The 20,847-nt window shown below is 37.2% G+C and overlaps 5 protein-coding genes across 10 annotated transcripts; 3 read left to right on the top strand and 2 right to left on the bottom strand.

The window, feature by feature from the left end:
* Positions 1-3,240: 3,240 nt before the first annotated feature.
* LOC125219824 (cytochrome P450 736A117-like) lies at positions 3,241-5,381 on the top strand. The gene is made up of 2 exons (XM_048121898.2): positions 3,241-4,306; positions 4,551-5,381. The coding sequence occupies exons 1-2, from the start codon at positions 3,395-3,397 to the stop codon at positions 5,148-5,150; spliced, it is 1,512 nt and encodes a 503-aa protein (XP_047977855.1). The 5' UTR covers positions 3,241-3,394; the 3' UTR covers positions 5,151-5,381.
* A 498-nt stretch (positions 5,382-5,879) lies between these two features.
* Positions 5,880-8,177, bottom strand: LOC125219930 (cytochrome P450 736A117-like). Its single transcript, XM_048122025.2, has 3 exons — positions 7,854-8,177; positions 7,228-7,782; positions 5,880-6,626 (listed from the first exon to the last, which is right to left on the bottom strand). Exons 1-3 carry the CDS (start codon positions 8,172-8,174, stop codon positions 6,024-6,026), a joined length of 1,479 nt encoding a protein of 492 aa, XP_047977982.2. The 5' UTR covers positions 8,175-8,177; the 3' UTR covers positions 5,880-6,023.
* A 2,695-nt stretch (positions 8,178-10,872) lies between these two features.
* On the top strand, positions 10,873-12,566 carry LOC125223814 (cytochrome P450 71A8-like). The gene is made up of 2 exons (XM_089063205.1): positions 10,873-11,260; positions 11,715-12,566. The coding sequence occupies exons 1-2, from the start codon at positions 10,898-10,900 to the stop codon at positions 12,321-12,323; spliced, it is 972 nt and encodes a 323-aa protein (XP_088919331.1). The 5' UTR covers positions 10,873-10,897; the 3' UTR covers positions 12,324-12,566.
* Positions 12,567-14,078: 1,512 nt separating this feature from the next.
* On the top strand, positions 14,079-19,090 carry LOC125223670 (fimbrin-5-like). Of its 6 annotated transcripts, none has more exons than XM_089063073.1 (15): positions 14,079-14,354; positions 14,566-14,724; positions 14,798-14,965; positions 15,120-15,358; positions 15,473-15,644; positions 15,744-15,782; positions 15,867-15,935; positions 16,017-16,133; positions 16,267-16,478; positions 16,795-16,950; positions 17,024-17,223; positions 17,589-17,746; positions 17,823-17,919; positions 18,268-18,359; positions 18,594-19,090. In XM_089063073.1, exons 1-15 carry the CDS (start codon positions 14,304-14,306, stop codon positions 18,777-18,779), a joined length of 2,115 nt encoding a protein of 704 aa, XP_088919199.1. In that variant the 5' UTR covers positions 14,079-14,303; the 3' UTR covers positions 18,780-19,090. The 6 variants fall into 6 exon arrangements, with proteins under 6 accessions (XP_088919199.1, XP_047982876.1, XP_047982879.1 ...); XM_048126922.2 differs by having other exon boundaries at positions 14,111-14,354; positions 14,625-14,724; positions 18,585-19,090; XM_048126918.2 differs by having other exon boundaries at positions 14,111-14,354; positions 18,585-19,090.
* A 45-nt stretch (positions 19,091-19,135) lies between these two features.
* LOC125220749 (Phototropic-responsive NPH3 family protein) lies at positions 19,136-20,574 on the bottom strand (the record flags this gene model as incomplete). Its single annotated transcript, XM_048122894.2, is given in 2 exon segments — positions 19,136-20,433; positions 20,436-20,574. Coding segments are annotated over 2 exon segments (1,437 nt in total), but the record flags the coding sequence as incomplete, so codon positions are not given.
* Positions 20,575-20,847: the final 273 nt, after the last annotated feature.

The raw sequence follows: 20,847 nt of genomic DNA, 5'->3' as shown, positions 1-20,847 counted from the left end.
ACGTAGTAAGATGTTAAAAATAATAATGATGATAGTATAAATTAATCACTTACATTCAAAATGAGTTAGCTGATGATCGATGATGGAATTACTTCTAAAACAATGATAATTAAGATTAATTTTATAAATGATTACTAAACTATAGTACTTGTATCAAATTAATTAAAAAATTTTATTTCTATCAAAATGAATACTTATAGTATTCTTTAATGTTTTCTTCTATTTTTTAATTATATTATTACAAATAAAAATTATAATCTTACAAAAAAAGTTCAAATTAAATTAAATTGATAAACTATTTAGTTACCACACCATTATTTGTTCAAAATAATGTAAAAAACATAATATCAACATGGAATTTTATTTGAAGGGACTTCTTTTCGTATTTTGAATTACTTTTCATCTTGGGCATACATGGGTGATGGTAGTTGTTACTTTGCCTATATGCAAAGTGCATTACTTTTTATCATGAAATTGTTGTAATTGTAATTTTAAATAAATGCAGTTGCAAATATAATGATTATTGTACTAAATTCAATTGATAAATATTTCAGTAATTCAAATTGAATATAGTATCAATTGAAATTTTAATTATTCAACTAAATGAAGATATAATGAATCTAAGAACGACTAAAACACTAAATTATTTCATTAAATATAAAGATCAATTTAAATTTTTTAATTAATAAATTGAGTCGAAGAGCAATTGAAACTTCAATTGAATTTAAGATAAGTTTGAATTTATAATCAATCAAATAATAAAAAATAGAATAAATGCATTAGTATATGATTAATAGATTTCAAGATAATGCTTATTATCAAATATTAATAAATTATGTTATGGTTCAATAATAAAAAACTAAGTAATATTTATTGAACAATATATCATATCATATTTGTAAATCAACATGAAATCAATCTATAATATGTTTAATAAATAATATACGTATAAATTAATAATAAAAGGAAATGAAACTGATGTAGATAAACTACTGCATAATAATTAAAAGATAAAAAATATTTAAACATCACAACGACACAAATGTTGTATTTCAAGTAAAAGGGTACAATAGTTCTAATATATTTGATGTTTTTGAGGTAAACTGATTTTGATGAATTAGCAATAACTACAACATATTTTATTAATTTTTTAAATGTGTGGCTGGACTATGACCATTTAGCATCACTCTTTAAAAAAAATTATTCTATCTACCGTTTGTTAGGTTTGGGTATACTGAAAAGCATGTTTCGAGCAAGTTTCGCTCGAATAGAATCTTGCTTGTATACGTAAAACTCTATAATCCACTTTTAACCCGATTCAGTATTATTCGAGCAGTTTCGCACGAATAGAATCAGTATATTATTACATTGTGTTTGCTTGTGCATTTATAAGATGTTTTATAAACATTTAAATGTATAAGAAGCAAACAAAGTCTAAGTCTTTTGCTTAGTAGACTGGTTGTGGGCGTCGTCCACTTTAAGGTGACACAGTCGGTTCTATGCAATGCTTTGCAAAAGAAAAAGAAGAATTTCACAACCCAGATAGGCTTAGACTACCTATCGTGAAAGGTTGCAATGTCAGTCCGATTATTTCCAAGCCTTTCTGAAATAAGATGACGTTGGTGTAGTATAGCACTGAATGGATCTAACAGTAAGACGTGTCTTTATGCTATCTACTGAAAGACTAGGTCTTGATAAAATACTATTTCTTAATCTACATACATTAGCATTGAGCATACGATATTGATTATGCACTACTTTGACTTATCAAATGGTGCGGGTTTTTCGCAACCCAATAATCCTGATATATTAGGTAGTGGTGATTAATATCTAGCGGTGCTAGGATTGCTATTATGTTGAATCGCGCACGAGGTGAGTCTCGTTTGATATTGTCCTCAAGAGGAGCTCGAACAAGGTTTTATTATTCGGAAAACTGGCCAGTTGGAGTTTTATTACTCTATGAATAATAAATAAGTGTTTCTCGCTAAGTCCACTCTTGGAATTAATAAGATATTAATTAATTAAGTCCATAGCAGACATTAATTAATTAATGGACATTTATATCTTAAGCGCGGGAAATAAATAATAAAAGTGGAAACCCGGATTACTTGTAATTTCGGATTTGGATGGGGAGAGTTCAATATTACTTCTGTAGTGGCTGCTCGTAATATTCCAATATAAGCTTGTATTAAATTGTGGGTTCAATTTAATTAGTAAAAAGCTAATTGGGCGAGCCCATATCCAAAACCTTCCATAGATCCCTGTCTGGGCCCAAAAGGAACTTAATATAAATAGGAGAATAAAGGAGACAAAATTATCACAATTTTTATTCTCAAAATTTTCGAAAATTTCGAACTCTCCAGCTGTGGAGGATTTCGAATTCTTCACCTTTTCCGAAAAGGATTTCTTCTTTCTTCTTTATTTAAGTCCTAGTATTTTGATAAGATCAGCCCACCCTGATATCGAGATACAGTTCGGGAACCAGAGAGAAGATCCGTGGTCTAGTATTGAAGATCATCACGTGGAGAAGGCGCGAGCAATCGACGATTCTTTGGAGAATCAAATCGGTAACTCTAAACCGTAGAAATCATGTTTAGGATTTATATTTTCTAAGCATGAATTATTTGCGTTCTAGCATGCAATTATCTGTTTAACATGTGAATTGATTAATCGCATAATCGGTCAAATAGATCTGTATCTGATTTATTTGTTTTGTACAAGTCTTTCGCTGTGTGCAAGGTGCACCAAACCCCAACACCACCGTTACGTTCCCAAAGTAAGAGAAAGTCTTTAATTATACTGTCACGTCATACGAGATGGATTTGATATATTATTAGTCTCAACTAAGTTATTATAATTTTTATGGCGTTCTAATAAAATTGAATCATTGTTTTTAATAAAAAATAAAATTATTTAATTACTTTAAACTTCAGTATTTACTTTATTTTGTCTTATCTCTCTTATATTTTTGCTATCTCTTATTATTTTATCATTACCTAATTTATTTAAGATAATTTCTTAATTTTTATGTTAAAAAATGAGGATGAGTAGTAATTACTACCTTTCTTTATTGGTCAACAATACAGAGCTATAATGTGAGGCCCATAGTGGGGTCATGGGGGCCATATAAATTGTTATCCTTTCATAGCTACAGCCTACAAATAACAATAGAAATCTAATTAAACAAATTTATTTATTCGCAATTTCATTGACAATTAAATTGTGGATGCTTTAAAAACAAAATTCCATTTACACTATTGTTTATTAAATCAGCTATATGATGATAGGATTGAAATCTTTTATTTAACATTATAAGCAAACGCAATATCACTTGCTAGTTTTGAAAAATGGAATTGATAGGTACCCTTTACCATATAAAACCCTGATTTATAAAATGCAAAAAATGGAAGAATTGGAATTGGAATTGGAATTGGAAATGGAATTGTTTATAGTAGTATTGATGACATGTATGAGTATGATGGTAGTATGGTTGATTAGGAAGCGGGGTGGAAGGAAGAAGGTGCCGCCGTCGCCTAGGGGGGTTCCAGTGCTGGGGAACCTCCACCAGCTGAGCCTCCTGCCCCACCGCGACTTCCTGGTACTGTCGAAGAAACACGGCCCGCTCATGTTGCTCCACTTTGGAAGGGTTCCAGTCCTGGTCGTCTCCTCTGCGGATGCTGCTAGGGAGATCATGAAAAACCACGACCTCTCTTTTGCGGACAGGCCTAGGTACAAGGCTCACAAGAAGATCCTGTACAACGGCAAGGACGTCGTGTTCGCGCCCTACGGCGAGTACTGGCGCCAGGCCAAGGGCCATTTTATCCTCAAGCTGCTCAGCAACAAAAGGGTCCAATCCTTCCGCCCCATCCGTCAGGAGGAAACCGCCCTCTTCGTACACATCATTCGAGAATCTTCTGGACGACCCGTTAATCTCAGCCATATGTTTTTCAACTTCACCTACGACGGGGTGTGTCGGTCGGCTCTCGGCCGGACATACAGCCAGTCTGACAAGGGGAAGGAGTTCCTCGTGCTTATGATGCAGATGACTGAGGCCTTGGGGGCGATCAGCATCGGAGAGTTCATCCCGTGGCTCCGCTGGATCGATCGTATCAACGGGTTTGATGAAAAGGTGGACAGGATTGCCGCTGGTTTGGATGGAGTGCTGGAGACTGTCATTCAAGAGAGGCTGGGGAATCAGGTCGAGTCTTTGGAGGACAAAACTGAAGTTGATTTTGTTGACATCTTGCTTCAGATTTACACTCATGATGTCTCCACCAATAGGGATAGCATTAAAGCTATAATTTTGGTAAGTATCATTCATTTATTCACACCTCATTTGATTGCTAGATTTAATTATCAGATAAGATAATGTTTCATATACCAAGCTAACCACTAGATATGGCTTCTATATATCTAGATATTTGAATGTATACTGGGTTGAATATAATTACAATGAATTAATAGCTATGACTTTGGGTAACCCATTTTATATAGTACTTATTTGATAGTTATTAGGAATTGATGGCAAAAATTTCACTTATTATTTGCAGGATGTGTTTGGTGCGGGGACCGACACCTCAGCTGTGGTACTGGAATGGACAATGACGGAACTCCTACGGCATCCAAAGGCCATGCTAAAACTGCAACAAGAGGTGAGAGGAATCATCGGACATAAAAAAGACATAACAGACGATGACATTGACAGAATGCACTACTTGAAAGCCGTGATCAAAGAAAGTCTCCGTTTGCACCCCCCGTTTCCCCTTCTCCTTCCAAGGGTAGCCACCCGAGACGTGAAGGTAAAGGGGTACGACGTGGCAGCTGGGACAGTGGTGATGGTTAGCTTTTGGGCCATAGGGAGGGACCCAGAGCTGTGGGACGAACCAGACAAGTTTATGCCAGAGAGATTCTTGAATTCTTCTATAGATTTTAAGGGTGTTGATTTTGAGTTGATACCTTTTGGTGCTGGGAGAAGAGGCTGCCCGGGGATTGCCTATTCGATGGCAGTTATCGAGTTGTTGGTGGCGAATCTTGTGGCAAAATTTGACTGGAAATTGGCTGATGGAAAGGATTTGGACATGAATGAGGGGCCTGGGATTACTGCACATAGGGTTGTCCCTCTTCATGCAGTTGCTACTGTGGTTGCATAGCTACTATTTTCATGTGTGTTTGTGCGTGTTTTAAATTTGTGTTTATGGTTTGCTGGGTGAAAAATGTTTTAATCTCATGAAATATTGTTACTTTAGGAGTTACTACATGCGATCATAATTGCAATGCATACCTATATATATGATCCAATGTATAGAGCATTACTCGATGAATTAAATAAAGATTTGATTATGTCCTTGTACTAACAATATATGAACCGATCGATTTTAATATTTAGATTTTGTATACATATAGAGAGATATAAACATTTTATTATTATAAGAATGTACTAGTACTATTACTGTACATGCACAGTTCCCAATTTATACATTCTAAAAAAATAATTGCATGTTTCGTGTATTAAAAAAATACTCCATTCTTAGACAACCCATTACACATAAGTTTGCACCTCCCAACCACTATTAATGTGCATTATTCAATCAGTTTTTTTGTGTATTAAAAATATGTCTCAATTATGTTGGATACGAATTAGTACAATTTGAAAATAAAAGGATATAACTGTGTTATTAATTATACAACCCCTTATCCTAAAAGATTTATCACACCAACTATATATTACTACTAATTACTACTACAAAAGTATGCATATCTTTTGGTTACACCAATTTATTCGCCTCCCATCAGACACTTTAGTAATCTTTACTTACAAATGTAGTAGTATATCACTTAAAAAACAAATGGGATAAAAATAGTTAACTATAGACTAGTAATTAAACAAAACTTTATACATAGATAGATCTAAAACTACAACATATATAAACCACGTAAACAAACTTAACATGCACTCACATGAAGTATATAATCTATAAAACTGAAACTTATTGATAGAGCTAGCCTTCCGAATTATACTACTACTATTCACTAATCGGAGAGGCAAGTGCAAGAAGTGGAACAACTCTATGTGCTGCCATCCCAGGTATCTCATTCATGTCCAAATCTTCTCCATTAGGTAATTTCCAATCAAACTTGTGCACCAAATTTGCTATCACAATCTCTATAGCAACGATAGAGAATGTGATCCCGGGGCACCCTCTTCGTCCTGCCCCAAAGGGGATAAGCTCGAAATCCTGGCCTCTCAAGTCAATCGAAGAATTCAAGAATCTTTCTGGGATAAACTTGTCTGGTTCGTCCCAGGAGGCAGGATCCCGCCCGATGGCCCACCCATTGATCATCACCATTGTTCCGGCTGCAACGTCGTAGCCTTTGACTCGCACGTCTTCCCTCGCGATTCGAGGCCCAAGTAATGGGAAGGGCGGGTGGCAACGCATGGCTTCCTTGATCACAGCCTTGAGATAATGCATTTTCTCTATATCACCATCTCGTATCTCTTGGTCCTGCTTTGTGATTCCTCGTACCTCGAATTGCAGCTTCTCCATCACTCTAGGGTTTTGTAAGAGTTCCGACATCACCCATTCCAGAGCTGTGGATATCGTATCAGTTCCACCTACAAATACATCCTGTGCAACATTGATGACGGATCCAAAAATTGATCAGACGATAATATTTATAATACTTCAAATTATTATTTTTAAATACAGCCCTACAGACTTAAAAATGTATAGAACGACTAATAATAAAATATACCATAAGAAAAACCCTATTTTATTCAAGAAGCAAAACTATCTGGATAAAAAAATATTTTGGTTATATAACCCCCAAACATTAAAAATCGATGCATGAAAATGATATAGAATTTTTAAAATGTCTGCATCTGCGAAAAAGGTACTACTATAAAATTATAGTGAAATTAATCAAACAAAATAAATAAATGGAAACTTGTTATATACTAAGACATGAAAAGATGGTCATTTTCGTTCTGTTTTGTGTCCTCAAAGGCATACGCAAAAAGACAAGAACACGTACTAGAACTTTTTATAAGTAAATGGAGTAGTAGTATTATAAGTACTACGCCATCTTGCATGATTTGTGTATTTGATGTTCCTTTCATAGAGATGAGGAAAACAATAAAGTAGTAGTTAGTAGTAGTATTAAATGGAGTAGTATAGCAACCAAATTAAATCCTAATCAAGGCATACGCGAAGTGAGAGATTAAATTACCAAAAGCAATGGTTTGATGCAATCACGTTGAATGGAGGCATCCTCGTGGCAAATTTGGATTAAAATGTCGACAAAATCAGGTGAATGTTGGTCGTTTGGATCAAGATGTTCTTGAATCAAAGACTCCAAAACATGGTCCATCTGTTTGGCTGTGTTATCCAGTCTGTTGTAAAAACCATTAAGATAGCCAATCCAATCAAGCCACGGCATGAAATCGCCAATATTAATAACCCCTAGAAACTCCATCAAATCCGTCATCACACGTAGAAACTTGTTCCCATTTTCAGACTCACTGTACTTTTTCCCAAAGGCCGCTCTAGCAATCCCATCATTCGTAAAAGTAGCAAACATGGCGCTTAAATCCACAGGAGCTCCTGAAGCTTGTCGAACCTTGTTCACAAGAAGGGCCGTTTCTTCCTCTCTGATCCATCGGAAGGATTGAACCCTTTTGTTGCTGAGCAGCTGAAGGACGAAGATGCTCTTTATCTTTCTCCAGTACTCACCATAGGGTGCGGACCCCACGTCTTTGCAGTTGTACAGCAGCTTCTTCGAGGCCTTTAATTAAATGATTAACTACAATTAGATACGTAAAAGAAAATAATCTAATCCAATTATGGAGTACCTACCTTGAAAGTGGGTCGGCTTGCGAAGGCGATATCATGGGTTTTCATGACTTCGCGGGCTGCGTCGGCCGAGGAGATGACGAGGACAGGGACGGAGCCCAAGTGGAGGAGCATGACGGCGCCGTATTTTTGGGCGAGAGAGTGGAGACTGCGGTGGGGGAGTGAGCTGAGTTGGTGGAGGTTGCCGATTATCGGCAGCTTTGGGGGTGATGGGGGTGGGTTTCTTTTGGTGGAGGATTTGTGGAAGATGAGGTTAAGAGACAAAATCGAGATGAGAGAGAAAACAAGTGTGACAAGAATGGGATTATATTGCAACTCCTCCATTTCTGAACTTGTGTTAAGCTCTGCATGTGTAGGGATTTTATAGCTTTTTTTTTTTTTTTTCTTTCTAACTATACATGCTACTCCTACATTTTATGAATATTCAAATTAATAATCTTAGGGACATGAAAATGGTGACGGAAATTATTTGCATGTAAAATAATACCTTCTCCGTCCCTTATAAATATAAATATTTGGTTCGCTACAAGTTTTAATGCATAATTAATAAAGTAATATAAAAATAGAAATAAAAAATAATTAAAGTATTATTAGTGAAAAATGAATTGTATATATTGAAGAGAAAATCATTTCTAAAATTACTAGGGAGGGAGTATATCATATGATCTATCACGATCACGTAAGAGGATGGGAAATGTCGATTTTATAAGATATAAATGCATATGGACGGCCTAATAAATTGTAAGTAAGTACTCCCCTAGATAGATATGAAAGCTACCTCTTTGGCGTGATCGGTCATCTATCTTGTCCTTAATCCTTATAGTCAGTCTATTTATTACTAAAAAAATAATTTCTTTTAATAGCAAATAAGACTGTAAGAGTTTTTATTCGTGAAAGAGATATATATTGACTAATAAGACATGTAATAATATCAAATTAGAATTTTAAAAAAAAAGATCATGATTCATAAATGACAGACTTTGCTGAAATGCAAGACATACTTTTTTGCAAAACTAAATAATTATACATATTTTGAGCAAATTATCTTTTATTTTTAAATGAGACTTTGCTTAAATTTAAAAAAAAAATAGCACATAAGAGTAATCAAACTTTACACCAAATCTCTTATTTTTAAAATTAAAAAGTTACTCCCTATTATTGTTTGTAAATAAAAATATTTGATTTGTGTATAAAATTTACTAAATTTAATTTAGAGTAAAGGCCAAAACTGATCCTGAACATATGCTCATTTTATGATTTTGGTCCTATACTTTATCTTTTGAATTTTTGCATTTTGAACATTTCAACTCGGATCACAATTGGTCCTACACTAAAAATTCCGTCAATTTTTAAACGGTTTTAACCGGATTTTGACCGATTTTAAAACGGTTTTAATCCGAATGGGACTGTTAAAACCATCAAAACCGGTCAAAATCGGGTTAAAACCGTTTAAAAATTGACGAAATTGTTAGTGTAGGACCAATTGTGATCTGAGTTGAAATGTTCAGGATGCAAAAATTCAAAAGATAAAGTATATGACCAAAATCATAAAATGGACATATGTTTAAACCCAGTTTTAGCCTTTACTCTTTAATTTATATCAAAAAAGAATCTGCTTAATTTTGGGCTACTTATTTGCATTTGTAATGACTTCTTTACAGGCCTATTGTTTGGACGGCCCACATGTTATTTTGAACGACGGAGTATGCAAGAAGATATTCTTTTGAAGTAAGTAGTGGAGTATAATTTTATATTATTAGCCAGCTCATGACTATGGATGGTTTGGTGGTAGAAAGTTTTATATAATCAGGCATTGAAAGTCCCCATAAAATTATAAATTGGGACTCTTGATACAAAACAGAGGGAGTATACACAAATATGATAATATTAATAGCACCACATGGTTATGAATCTTTAATTACTTTCTTTGCGTCATTTATCTTGAATGGGATGAACCGAAGTATAAAATTACGAGTAACATACATACAGATGTAGTAAATAAATTTCTCTACCATAGTACATTTATCTTAAATTATTTGGCTTATATAAATTTCTCTACCATATAAATATAAAGAGTGTATTGTATAATAAACTTACTAAAATCGATATGAAGATCGTCAGGTTGAACTAGTTACCATCTCTGCCCACCAAAATTTGTCCTACTTTGATCTGGCACGAGTTTTAAGAAATGTAATGGAAAGTGAGTTAGAAAAAGTTAGTGGATTGTGGGTCCTACTTTTATATATTAGTTTTATAATAAAATATGAGTAGGAATGAGTTAGTGGAATATATGGTCCACTACCAAAAATGGTAAAAGTGAAATGAGACAAATTTTGGGGGACGGACGGAAATAGAAAAATGGGACAAATTTTGTTGGACGGATGTAGTATTTTGAATGACAGAGTTGCAAAGAATATATTCCTTTGAAGTAATCAGTGGAGACTGGAGTATGACTCTATATTATTAGCCAGCTCATGACTATGTATGGTTTGGTAGTAGAAAGTTTTATATAATCAGGCACTGAAGCAGAAGCAATTAATTAAGCAAACACTTGTTGCAGTTGTAAAAATGGATGAGTTAAAGTTGAAGGCATTCATGATCCTCTCATCTCTTGTTTCTGTAATCTTGTTAATTAACCGAATTTTCCCGAAATCCTCAAACAAAAGGAGACTGCCCCCTTCCCCGAGGAAGCTACCGATAATTGGAAACCTACATCAGCTGAGCTCCCTTCCTCACCACGACCTGCATTCCCTGGCCCGAAAACACGGCCCGCTCATGCTCCTCCACTTCGGAAGCATCCCGGTCCTCATCGCCTCCTCGGCGGACACGGCCCGCGACATCATGAAAACTCACGACCACAACTTCTCCAACCGGCCGGAGTTCAAGGCGCTGAAGAAGCTCCTCTACGGCTGCAAAGACATCAGCTCAGCCCCCTACGGCGAATACTGGAGGCAGATGAAGAGCATCTTTGTCCTACAGATGCTGAGCAGCAAAAGGGTTCAGTCCTTCGGCTCCATAAGGGAAGAAGAAACGGGCCTTCTCGTGAGATGATCGCGCAGATGAATGGTGATGCGGTTTTCAGATCTGCTTTCGGGAGGAAATACAGTGAGACCGAAAATGGAAAAAAGTTTCTGCTTTTGATGAAGGATTTCATGGAGCTTCTAGGGTTTATTAATATTGGTGATTTTATTCCGTGGCTTGGATGGATTGGTCGTGTCAATGGTTTTGATAGGAGGCTTGATACCACTGCCAAACAGATGAATGAGGTTTTGGAGAGTGTGATTCATGAGCGGCAACATCAGGTGAAACATGTCAACCAAGATTTTGTCCATGTTTTGCTCCAAATCTACAACAATCAGACTCATGATTCCTCCTCCATTGATCTCGACACCATCAAAGCCTTGCTTTTGGTAATTTTTCATTCTTATCTCCTCGATAAGCTGTTGTTGACTGACTTGTTTTCTATTATTGGCCCTATGTCTCACTTGTCTTATTTTATGTATTATAAAGGATAGAATTCACATTGATTTCATTATCTTATTTACGGGTATTACTTCATCTAAGCTGCCAAAAAGTATGAGGTATGTTGATAGACGGATGAAGTTTAAGTATATTAGATCTTGGAATTAGGATTAAGTCGTCATCTGTTTGCGAATAATTCTTTAGTGCATATTTTGGTTGCTTCATGTACATCTATGTTTTTTCTCATTTTAGATTTTTCCACGATAAATATTTAAGTGTTGATTTGTCTAACAGATATTGTTTCTTATGTCTGAGGAGTTCAAAATTAGTTTATTCAACAAAATGAGTGATAGATTAATTTGGATTGTTTTTATTTAATGCATTATTGACTATGATATACAGGACGTATTTATTGGTGGAACTGATACAATCTCCACATCTTTAGAATGGGTGATGTCCGAACTCTTACGGCATCCAAGGGTGATGGAGAAGTTGCAACTCGAGGTACGAGGCATTGTTAAGCAAAAACAACATATAACACAAGAAGATCTAGAAAAAATGAGGTACATGAAGGTTGTGATCAAGGAAACCATGCGTCTCCATCCACCAATCCCGCTGCTTGCACCTAGAGTGGCAAACAAGGATGTGCAGATCAAAGGCTACGACGTTTCAGCTGGAACCCTAGTGATGATCAACGCATGGGCCATGGGGAGGGACCTAGTCTTGTGGGATGAACCAGAGAAGTTTACTCCCGAAAGATTCTTGAATTCCTCAATAGATTTCAAAGGGCAAGATTTCGAGTTGATCCTGTTTGGGGCGGGAAGAAGGGGATGCCCTGGGGTCACATATGCTACGGTTACAATGGAGCTTGTGTTAGCGAATCTAGTGCAAAAATTCGACTGGAAATTGCCTAATGGGATTGAGCCAAAACACTTGGACATGACTGAGAGCCCTGGGATCACTATCCGTAGAGCTCTTCCTCTTCTTGCACTTGCCTCTCACGCTCAATAATTGGACAACTTCTAAATGTTTACAAACTTATGGTTTTGTGTGCAGTGTTTGGAAATTGTAACAATGTATGTAAAATATGCCTTTGAAATTGATCTTCGCACCTTTATATATATACTCCCTCCGTCCCACATTTGTAGTAACATTTAGTTATGACACGGGTTTTAAGGAATTGATGGAGTGTGTAATTAATGAAGTGAGAGGTGCAGTGTGTAATAAATGAAATGAGATGGTGGAGTGAGATGATGAAGTGTGTAATAAATGAAGTGAGTTGGTTGAAAGTGAGTCTCTCTTTGATTTTTTGGTTTTTTATTTTTGTTTTGATTTATTTTAATATAGATAATGACATTTTGGTATAATTTTAGTGAATAATGAGGTAAAATTTTATGTGCAAATATGGTAAATTCTAAATGTTACTCTAAATATGGGATAGACTTTTATGGCAAAATGTTACTACAAATCTGGGACGGAGGAAGTATATTTTTTTCATTCTTGATTCATTTAATTGACACGTTATTTTTTCTTTTTCTCATCAACTTTGTGGGTACGAATTAATAATGGGTACTAGTGTCTTGTGTGTGGATGAGGTTCTTCCCACAAAGCTATCTGTATCGTATCAGTGCCGACCATCACCGTATCATAGTATTAATATGATGATATATTTATCATCTACTAAATTTACTCTTTACTAAATTTAATCTTAGTATTTGCATAATATAGGTAGGAGTCTCATTATTAACAAATCCAGTCTTAAAGACCGAACCACATAACCACACTCACAGGTCATTAGGGCTGGCAAATCGTGCGTGTCGGGTCGTTATCTTATCGACACGATAACGACACAAACACGATAATAACAAACACAAACACGACCCGTTAAGAAAATCTCAAACACGAACACGAACACGACCCGCTACCCTCAGATACGAACACGACACGAACCTATTAACGACACGAAGCACTTCGGGTCAACACGACACGATAACAACACGTATTGAAAAATGAGATTGTAAGAGTCATTTAATAAGTATTGAAAAATGAAAATAATAAGAATTAATAATATTAAAATATTATTTGTTAACGGATAACACGAACACGACACGAACACGCATTGTTAACGGATAACACGAATCCGACACGAACACGACACGAAATTTTCGTGTCCTTAATGGGTCGACCCGATAAGGACACGAACCCAATAAGCTCTGACCTAAACCCATTAATTTCGTGCCGGTTCGTGTCGTGTTATCATGTCGTGTAAAAAATTGTCAGCCCTACAGGTCATATTTAGAGAACATATAGGTCATGCTTAGTCTATTTTAGGTCATGATAGTAAGCACGACATAAAAATGATCTTAATATAACATCCGTATTTTTCAAATCCAGATTTATATAGCATGACATAAAAACAACCAAGCATGACCTAAAATAAACTAACAATGTCTTACTATGACCTAAAACAAGCTAATTATGGCAAGTTCAACAATTCGGTCTTTAAAATTGGTTCGACGTTGATTATAACTCATATAGGCAGTAGTTATACCTAAGGTTTAATAAATTATTTCCTATATAAACTAAGTTCTTTATCTTTCTTTTTTTGGAATAAGAGATCCGAACTCTTTTTAAAAAATATTGCAGAGTACTTCATCTAGCAGAGTACTTATTAGTTACTCCAGTAATAGTATTACTACTGAAAGTTACTACTCCTTAAATTTAAATTAAGATCTAATATCTAATTAATTCTACAAAATAGAGAGGTTTAAACATTGAATGGATGACTTAAATGAAAAGAAGAGCTAAATCTAGAAATAGAGGTGGTGGTTAGTTATTTTGTGCTCCCTGAGTTTTCGCATGTCCGTAGCCGAAACGACATTTTCTCCTATTATCAATTATCATATCCTCCCTTTTCATTTCTATTTCCATTCTTCAATCTTGATCCCAAACACACGCGCCAATGCTACAAATAAATGAATAATAGATGGCATGAGGTTGATCCTCTTCTCTTCTGTTGTAATCATTACTCATCATCAGAAGGTTATCCATCGATTTCTATCTCTTTTGCACATCAACTGTTTGTTAATATGCTTCATACATATTCTCAATATAGCTTTTTGATTGAATTAGTTTCTTATTAGCCTGAATGCCTTAGTTAGTTGCGTTTTGTATGATCAGCTTTGGCTTCTGTACTTCTGTTAGAGAATCGATCGTGCTTACTGACTTGTTCGTAGAATATGGATGGATATAGATTGATCTCCCATGTTTGAAACCTCGTTACCAGCTAATCTGTCTTGTTTCCGTTTGGAGATTTAATGCGAATATGTCGAGTTTCGTGGGCGTAATCGTCTCTGATCCTTGGCTTCAGAGCCAATTCACTCAAGTTGAGCTTCGAGGCCTTAAATCTAAGGTACTGTGATATCTCATCCCTTTTGACCAAATGCACATCGTTTACAAAGAATTGAATATGGTTTTGGTTGCAGTTTCTCTCAGCAAAGAACCAATCTGGAAATGTTACATTCGCAGATTTGCCACCAGTATTGGCAAAATTGAAGGGGGTCACTGAATTGACAGAAAATGAGATCACGGAGATCTTAAAGGAGTCATCTCCTGATTTAAACGAAGAAGTTGATTTTGAATCCTTCCTTCGGGTATGTATGTTAAATTGAGTCTCGTCTAGAATAACCTTTGTTTCCTGTTTCCATGATATAACTCTAGTATGCTTCCTAGTGTGCATCTCCCTTTCCATGAATGGATATATTGATAAAGACACCTAAATATCACGTATGATTCAAATATGTGTAGCATTATTTGGACCTGCAAGCTCAGGCCTCAGCTAAAGTGGGTGGTCCCCAACCTCAATCGTCGTTTCTCAAAGCAACTACAACTACACTACACCACACAATTAGTGAATCCGAAAAGTCTTCCTATGTCGCCCACATCAACAACTATCTTGGAGAAGATCCATTCTTGAAGGATTATCTCCCCCTAGATCCAGCTAGCGATGATATCTTCGAATTGGCAAAGGATGGTGTTCTTCTATGGTACTGGACACCCCTTGTATCCCCTGTCATATAGAGTATCTGTAAATTCATACATGTATGTGAACAAGAATAATTATCATATTTTCTTCTCACCCATGTAATTATTTGATGCAGTAAACTCATAAATGTAGCTGTACCTAATACTATAGATGAGCGAGCGATCAATACTAAGAAGGTTCTAAATCCATGGGAGAGGAACGAGAACCATAACCTTTGCCTCAATTCTGCAAAGGCAATTGGGTGCACAGTGGTCAACATTGGCACACAGGACCTAATTGAAGCAAGAGTAAGCTAGCCATCTGTGGTTATATCTCTCATTTTCAATAGATTGTAGATATCATCAACATGGATATGAATCATGATAACTTCATTATTTGTCTGACAGCCTCATTTAGTCGTTGGGTTGATGTCCCAAATAATCAAGGTAAATTCAATTCTGCAGGTCTGTAGCATGATATAAGTTGAAAATATAGCTAATTTCTGTTCCATCTTGTTTGTCAAACATCAGATACAATTGCTATCTGATCTTGATTTAAAGAAGACGCCTCAACTTGTTGAGCTGGTGGAGGATACCAATGTGAAGAATTCTCATAGTTGTTTTCATGTTATTTCTCAGACTAATAGCATCTGACATGTACTTATAATTGATCCAATGCAGGATGTAGAGGAGCTTATGGGATTAGCCCCAGAGAAAGTTCTTCTCAAATGGATGAACTTTCATCTGAAGAGAGCAGGATTTGAGAAGCAGGTTACAAATTTTTCCTCAGATTTGAAGGTAAGAATAGTACAACTTTAAAAGGTCCGTGGACCAATCAGGGGGCAGAAGCCTCTAAGAGCCTTATTTAGAGCTCCCCAAAAAATTGGCAATTGTTTAGTCTGTGTAGCTCAACACACCCGTTCTAATGCAGGATGGAGAAGCTTATGCTCACTTGCTCAATGCACTCGCCCCAGAACTTGGCACAAACTCAACATTAGAAACAACAGATCCCACTGAAAGAGCAAAATTGATTATTGAGCAAGCTGAAAAGCTAGATTGTAAAAGATATGTTACTCCAAAGGACATCGTTGAGGGATCAGCAAATCTAAATCTTGCATTCGTTGCTCAAATATTTCAACACAGGTAGACTACAAACCTCACCTTCCATTTATGGAGACAAAACTTTAATAGTTCATTTCAATAATCATGTTTATTTCAAAGCTAGAATATATTTTTGATGAGTTGCTGTCTTTTATTCATTTTCATATCACTTATTTTAAAGAGACGATGCCATGTGGGAGGCCTACTCCTACTTTAGGACCAAAACATAATTTATCCACTATCTGTATAAACTGCTTAATTTATCCATTATGTGTATAAACTGCTTAAGTATTCCCCACTTAAAATGTCCAATAGTCCAGTCTTATGATTGTTGTGATTATTGAAATTACTGTTTCAGAAATGGACTATCAGTGGACCAGTCAAAGATACCTGTTCCTGATATGATGGAAGATGATGCTCAAACTTCACGTGAAGAGCGATGCTTCCGGCTGTGGATTAATAGCCTTGGGATTGAAACCCACGTCAACAATTTATTTGACACTGTCAGGGGAGGGTGAGGTTTCCTTTTCTTTGTTTTGGCATGTGGCTTTATGAGTTTATTTTGCTTCAACTTGTCCTGCATGCAGATGGGTTCTACTAGAAGTACTTGAAAAGGCCTCTCCTGGGTCTGTTAACTGGAAAAAAGCTTCAAAATCTTCCATTAATATGCCTTTCAAGAAACTTGAGAATTGCAACCAAGTTGTGAGTATTGGAAAGGATTTGAATCTCTCCCTGGTGAATATAGCTGGAAATGATATTGCGCAGGGAAACAAGAAGCTCATAATTGGTAAGACTGCTCATCTTCGTAAGTCATGTACAAAAGTATATTATGATTCTGATCCCTGTTTTCATTCAAAAAATTATACTGTTCATGGTTCATCCATAGGTTTTAGGTACTTTCAAATGCAGTCTTCATTTTTTTTGTTAAAGTGATTATGGGGGGCTATCACTACCGCTTCACTTTTCATGCTATCTATGCATAAGTTAGCAGAGTTGCATGCTTTCCAATATCATAAGGTTTTCACGCTAAAATCTTTTGGCTCCTGTATGATTTTTATTGTCAATAATGCTGATCCCATATGTTATGCAACTGTTGGTTTGGTTTATCAGCCTTTAAACATCAACGTAAATTTATCTGTTTATCTTTTGCAGCTTTTCTGTGGCAGTTAATGAGATTTAGCATGCTCAACCTGTTGAAAAACTTGAGACAGCATTCCCAGGGAAAGGAAATTGGAGATGCTGACATACTGAATTGGGCAAACGAGAAAGTCAAGAGATCTGGTAGAAGTTCCCAAATGGAAAGCTTCAAGGTAGCACTGAAGACCTTGATCTTGCAGCTCGTTCATATATTTGCTATTATATATCCGTTTTCTCTGGCATTATCAGGATAAAAACCTCGCAACTGGGAGATTCTTTCTCGAACTTTTAAGTTCCGTTGAGCCAAGGGTGGTGAACTGGGCCCTAGTGACGAAGGGCACAACTGGTATGCGAGTCCTCGTTCAACTATGCAACCACTTCTTCCTCTCTAGATGGAATGGCAAGATTTAGGATCTTCTGTTACAGCTAATGAGTTTAACAAATTAAACTTATATGCTTAGGATGGCTGAAAATTAATTGATGTACCTAGAAAGGCAGTTTATTTTAGGAGCCAAATGAGGCAATGGCCCTAACCTCTAAGGGGCATTTAGGTAGTGTGAATAACTCATCTATCTTGGAGTTAACTTGCATCGATTTTCTCTCTACTTATGTTTGTTGTGTCTGATTGTGGCTCACAACATGACCTGGTTTGATAGTTTCTTCTAACTGAAAGTGAATTTAATTGTAAATGCAGATGAAGATAAGAAATCAAATGCAACATATATTATCAGTGTCGCTCGAAAGCTTGGATGCTCCATATTCTTATTGCCTGAGGATATAATTGAGGTACATTCACCAGTTGCATTTAATATATGAATTTTCTAGTGTTAGGGCATCCCAGTATAAGCTCATTTTGCTTCGCCTATATTTAGATAGTAAACTGCTTATCTACTGGCTAGTTTACTATCTCCGAACGTAACACTTGAAAAGGATATTATCTCTGGCCTCATTTATGCATCCAATACTATACAAAAGAGTCATATCCTCTTCTGTTGTAACTGATGGTGTTAGGTGAACCAGAAGATGATCCTGACCTTGACAGCAAGTATCATGTACTGGAGCCTGCAGAAGAAGGTGGGAGATCTTGAGCCTTCGTCTCCTAGTCAGCAATCTGAGCCTCCGTCTCCTAGTCAGCAATCTGAGCCTCCGTCTCCTAGTCTGAGCAATAACGAATCACCACCGTCTCCGAGAGGTGATGATGGCTAGTCTGCATCAAGTACTGGCGTTCGACAAGAAGTAATTAGCGGTTAATAGTCGTTTTCACAAACTGGGAATTCAACTGGGTCTAGCACAGTTGAAATTTATATGGAGTGGAGAGTTGAGATATAGGTTCTGGTAGGAAAATTCATGGTAGAGTAAGCAAGAAGGTATGCATAACCTTCGAGTTTGATAGTAGCCACATCTGCATTGTTTGGATACAGTTGAAGTGAGGAAACAGTTTTGTATGGCACATTCATGTTGTTTATATTGCAAAGTTATGTCATGGTATATAAATATAGCTTTGGTTTTCATCTTCATTTTCTTTTTCATAATATAAAGATGAAATCGTTAAATATACTATATTAATTGGGAAAGGAAGCGGAAGCAGGTCTGTTTCTCTTTGATTTTCCTCCACCAAACAGGAGGAGCTGATGGAGTATGTTTCGTACTTTATCTGCGTATTTTCTGTGCAAAGTAAAAGTGAAAGTTGCAATGCAGCTGGACTTTTGATGATTTTTACTCTGTTGCAGGTGGAGGGTCCTCTTGAGAGACTGGAGCTCTGTCTCAAGATTCTGGATTCTGAAGGCAGTGGACTCATAGCTGTTTTTGTGGTCAGGTGGCATGGACATGTGTTGAGCGTGCACAAAGAGCGCCTGCATCATGAGGCGCAGTGGCATCACCTCATTCCTGAGGACTTCAATGCAGACAGACGGAGAGAGTTTTTGGCAGTCGAGATATTTGCAGAGTGATCCTTTCTCCTCCTGCGAAAGGTTGGGGTGGGAGCGGAAGAAGAAGTCTAGCGCCGTGTAGAGGTAATCATGTGTATGCCTGCTGGAATGGGGAATAGTTGTTTGGATGAGAGTGATGAGTCTTGTGCAGGGGAGGTCAGGATCAGCAGCTATGTTAGTTAGGTACTGGTCCCATAGCCGCGCAACAGCAGGTGACCTGGTGTCCGAGCCCAAGAATATCCTCTCAACCACTGCTAACTCAATACCAGCCAGATCCTCCGGCTGAGCCAGATGCAGCATGGATGCAACCTTCTTCTCCAAGCTCTCGTTCCTCCCCGTCCCTATGGCTAGCAAGTACAAGTAGAACCCAACTGGGACGCCCCTGTCTGGAAGCAAGTCTGCAAGCCCGGGGGCAGATTCTTTGTGGGTGTGGGCATACAATAGTATAATGGTGCAGACATATTTGTCCTCAATGGCCTGCCGCCTCAGAGATGCAATGACCCTCTTGAAAAAAGCAAACGGCAGAGCAATGACATCTAATATCCATACATCTCTGCTGACCACATCCCCCACAGCGGCATCCCTCCACGGCCAAGGCTCGTGCAGCTGCAGCGCCTGCTCCCGACCCTGCTCTGGATCAAGAATCTCCATGCATGCCATGAACGCCATGGTCTCGATGCAGCGGGTGACGAGGAGCACGTCCTCCGCCCATGGGAGCAGCCCGTGGGCCTGGGACAGCACCAGCACAGTCTGGTGCCAGCTCTGGAGGACCACCTGGTTGAGATACATGTCCAGGCCTTGGCAGTGGCGCCACATCTCTAGGAAATCTGTGGCGCATCTTAGAGCAGCTACGTTATCTGCCTCTACTAATGCATCGTGACCATACATCAGGAGTGCGGTCAGCTCGAAGGCCTCAGCTCCACCGGGAAATCCGGAGGGAGATTGACTTCGTCTGTCGTCTCGTCTTTCAACTTCTCCTTGAAATAGCCGCTGTTGCGCCGCAGCCGGACCTTGTGGAGGTGGAAGCTTCTCTCGGCAATCCGGACACGGACAACCAAAATGAACAGAACAAAATGAGGTTTTGTAAGAATGAGTTAATGGAGAAAGAGGGCAACCAACCAACCATGAAAGAACCTTGATCTTGAGCAAGGCAGCAACCTTGGAGCTACTCATGTCTCTTATTCATTAAAATATGCAAAGTCAGGGAAATATATGTAATAGGAGTATGCATTTCTTGCTTGTTTTCTAGTAAGTTTTAGTAATGATCTTGCATGGGGATAAATGTTTCTACTAATCTCAACAACTTTTTTTTTCATTAAAAGAAGAGATGGAGATTTTAAAATAAA

Source organism: Salvia hispanica, chromosome 1 (genome assembly GCF_029641045.1).
Source record: "Salvia hispanica isolate PSC_SH4W2 chromosome 1, Shi_PSC_v1, whole genome shotgun sequence".
In the NCBI taxonomy this organism is placed as follows: Eukaryota; Viridiplantae; Streptophyta; class Magnoliopsida; order Lamiales; family Lamiaceae; genus Salvia; species Salvia hispanica.
This window is presented reverse-complemented; position numbering and strand designations above follow the sequence as displayed.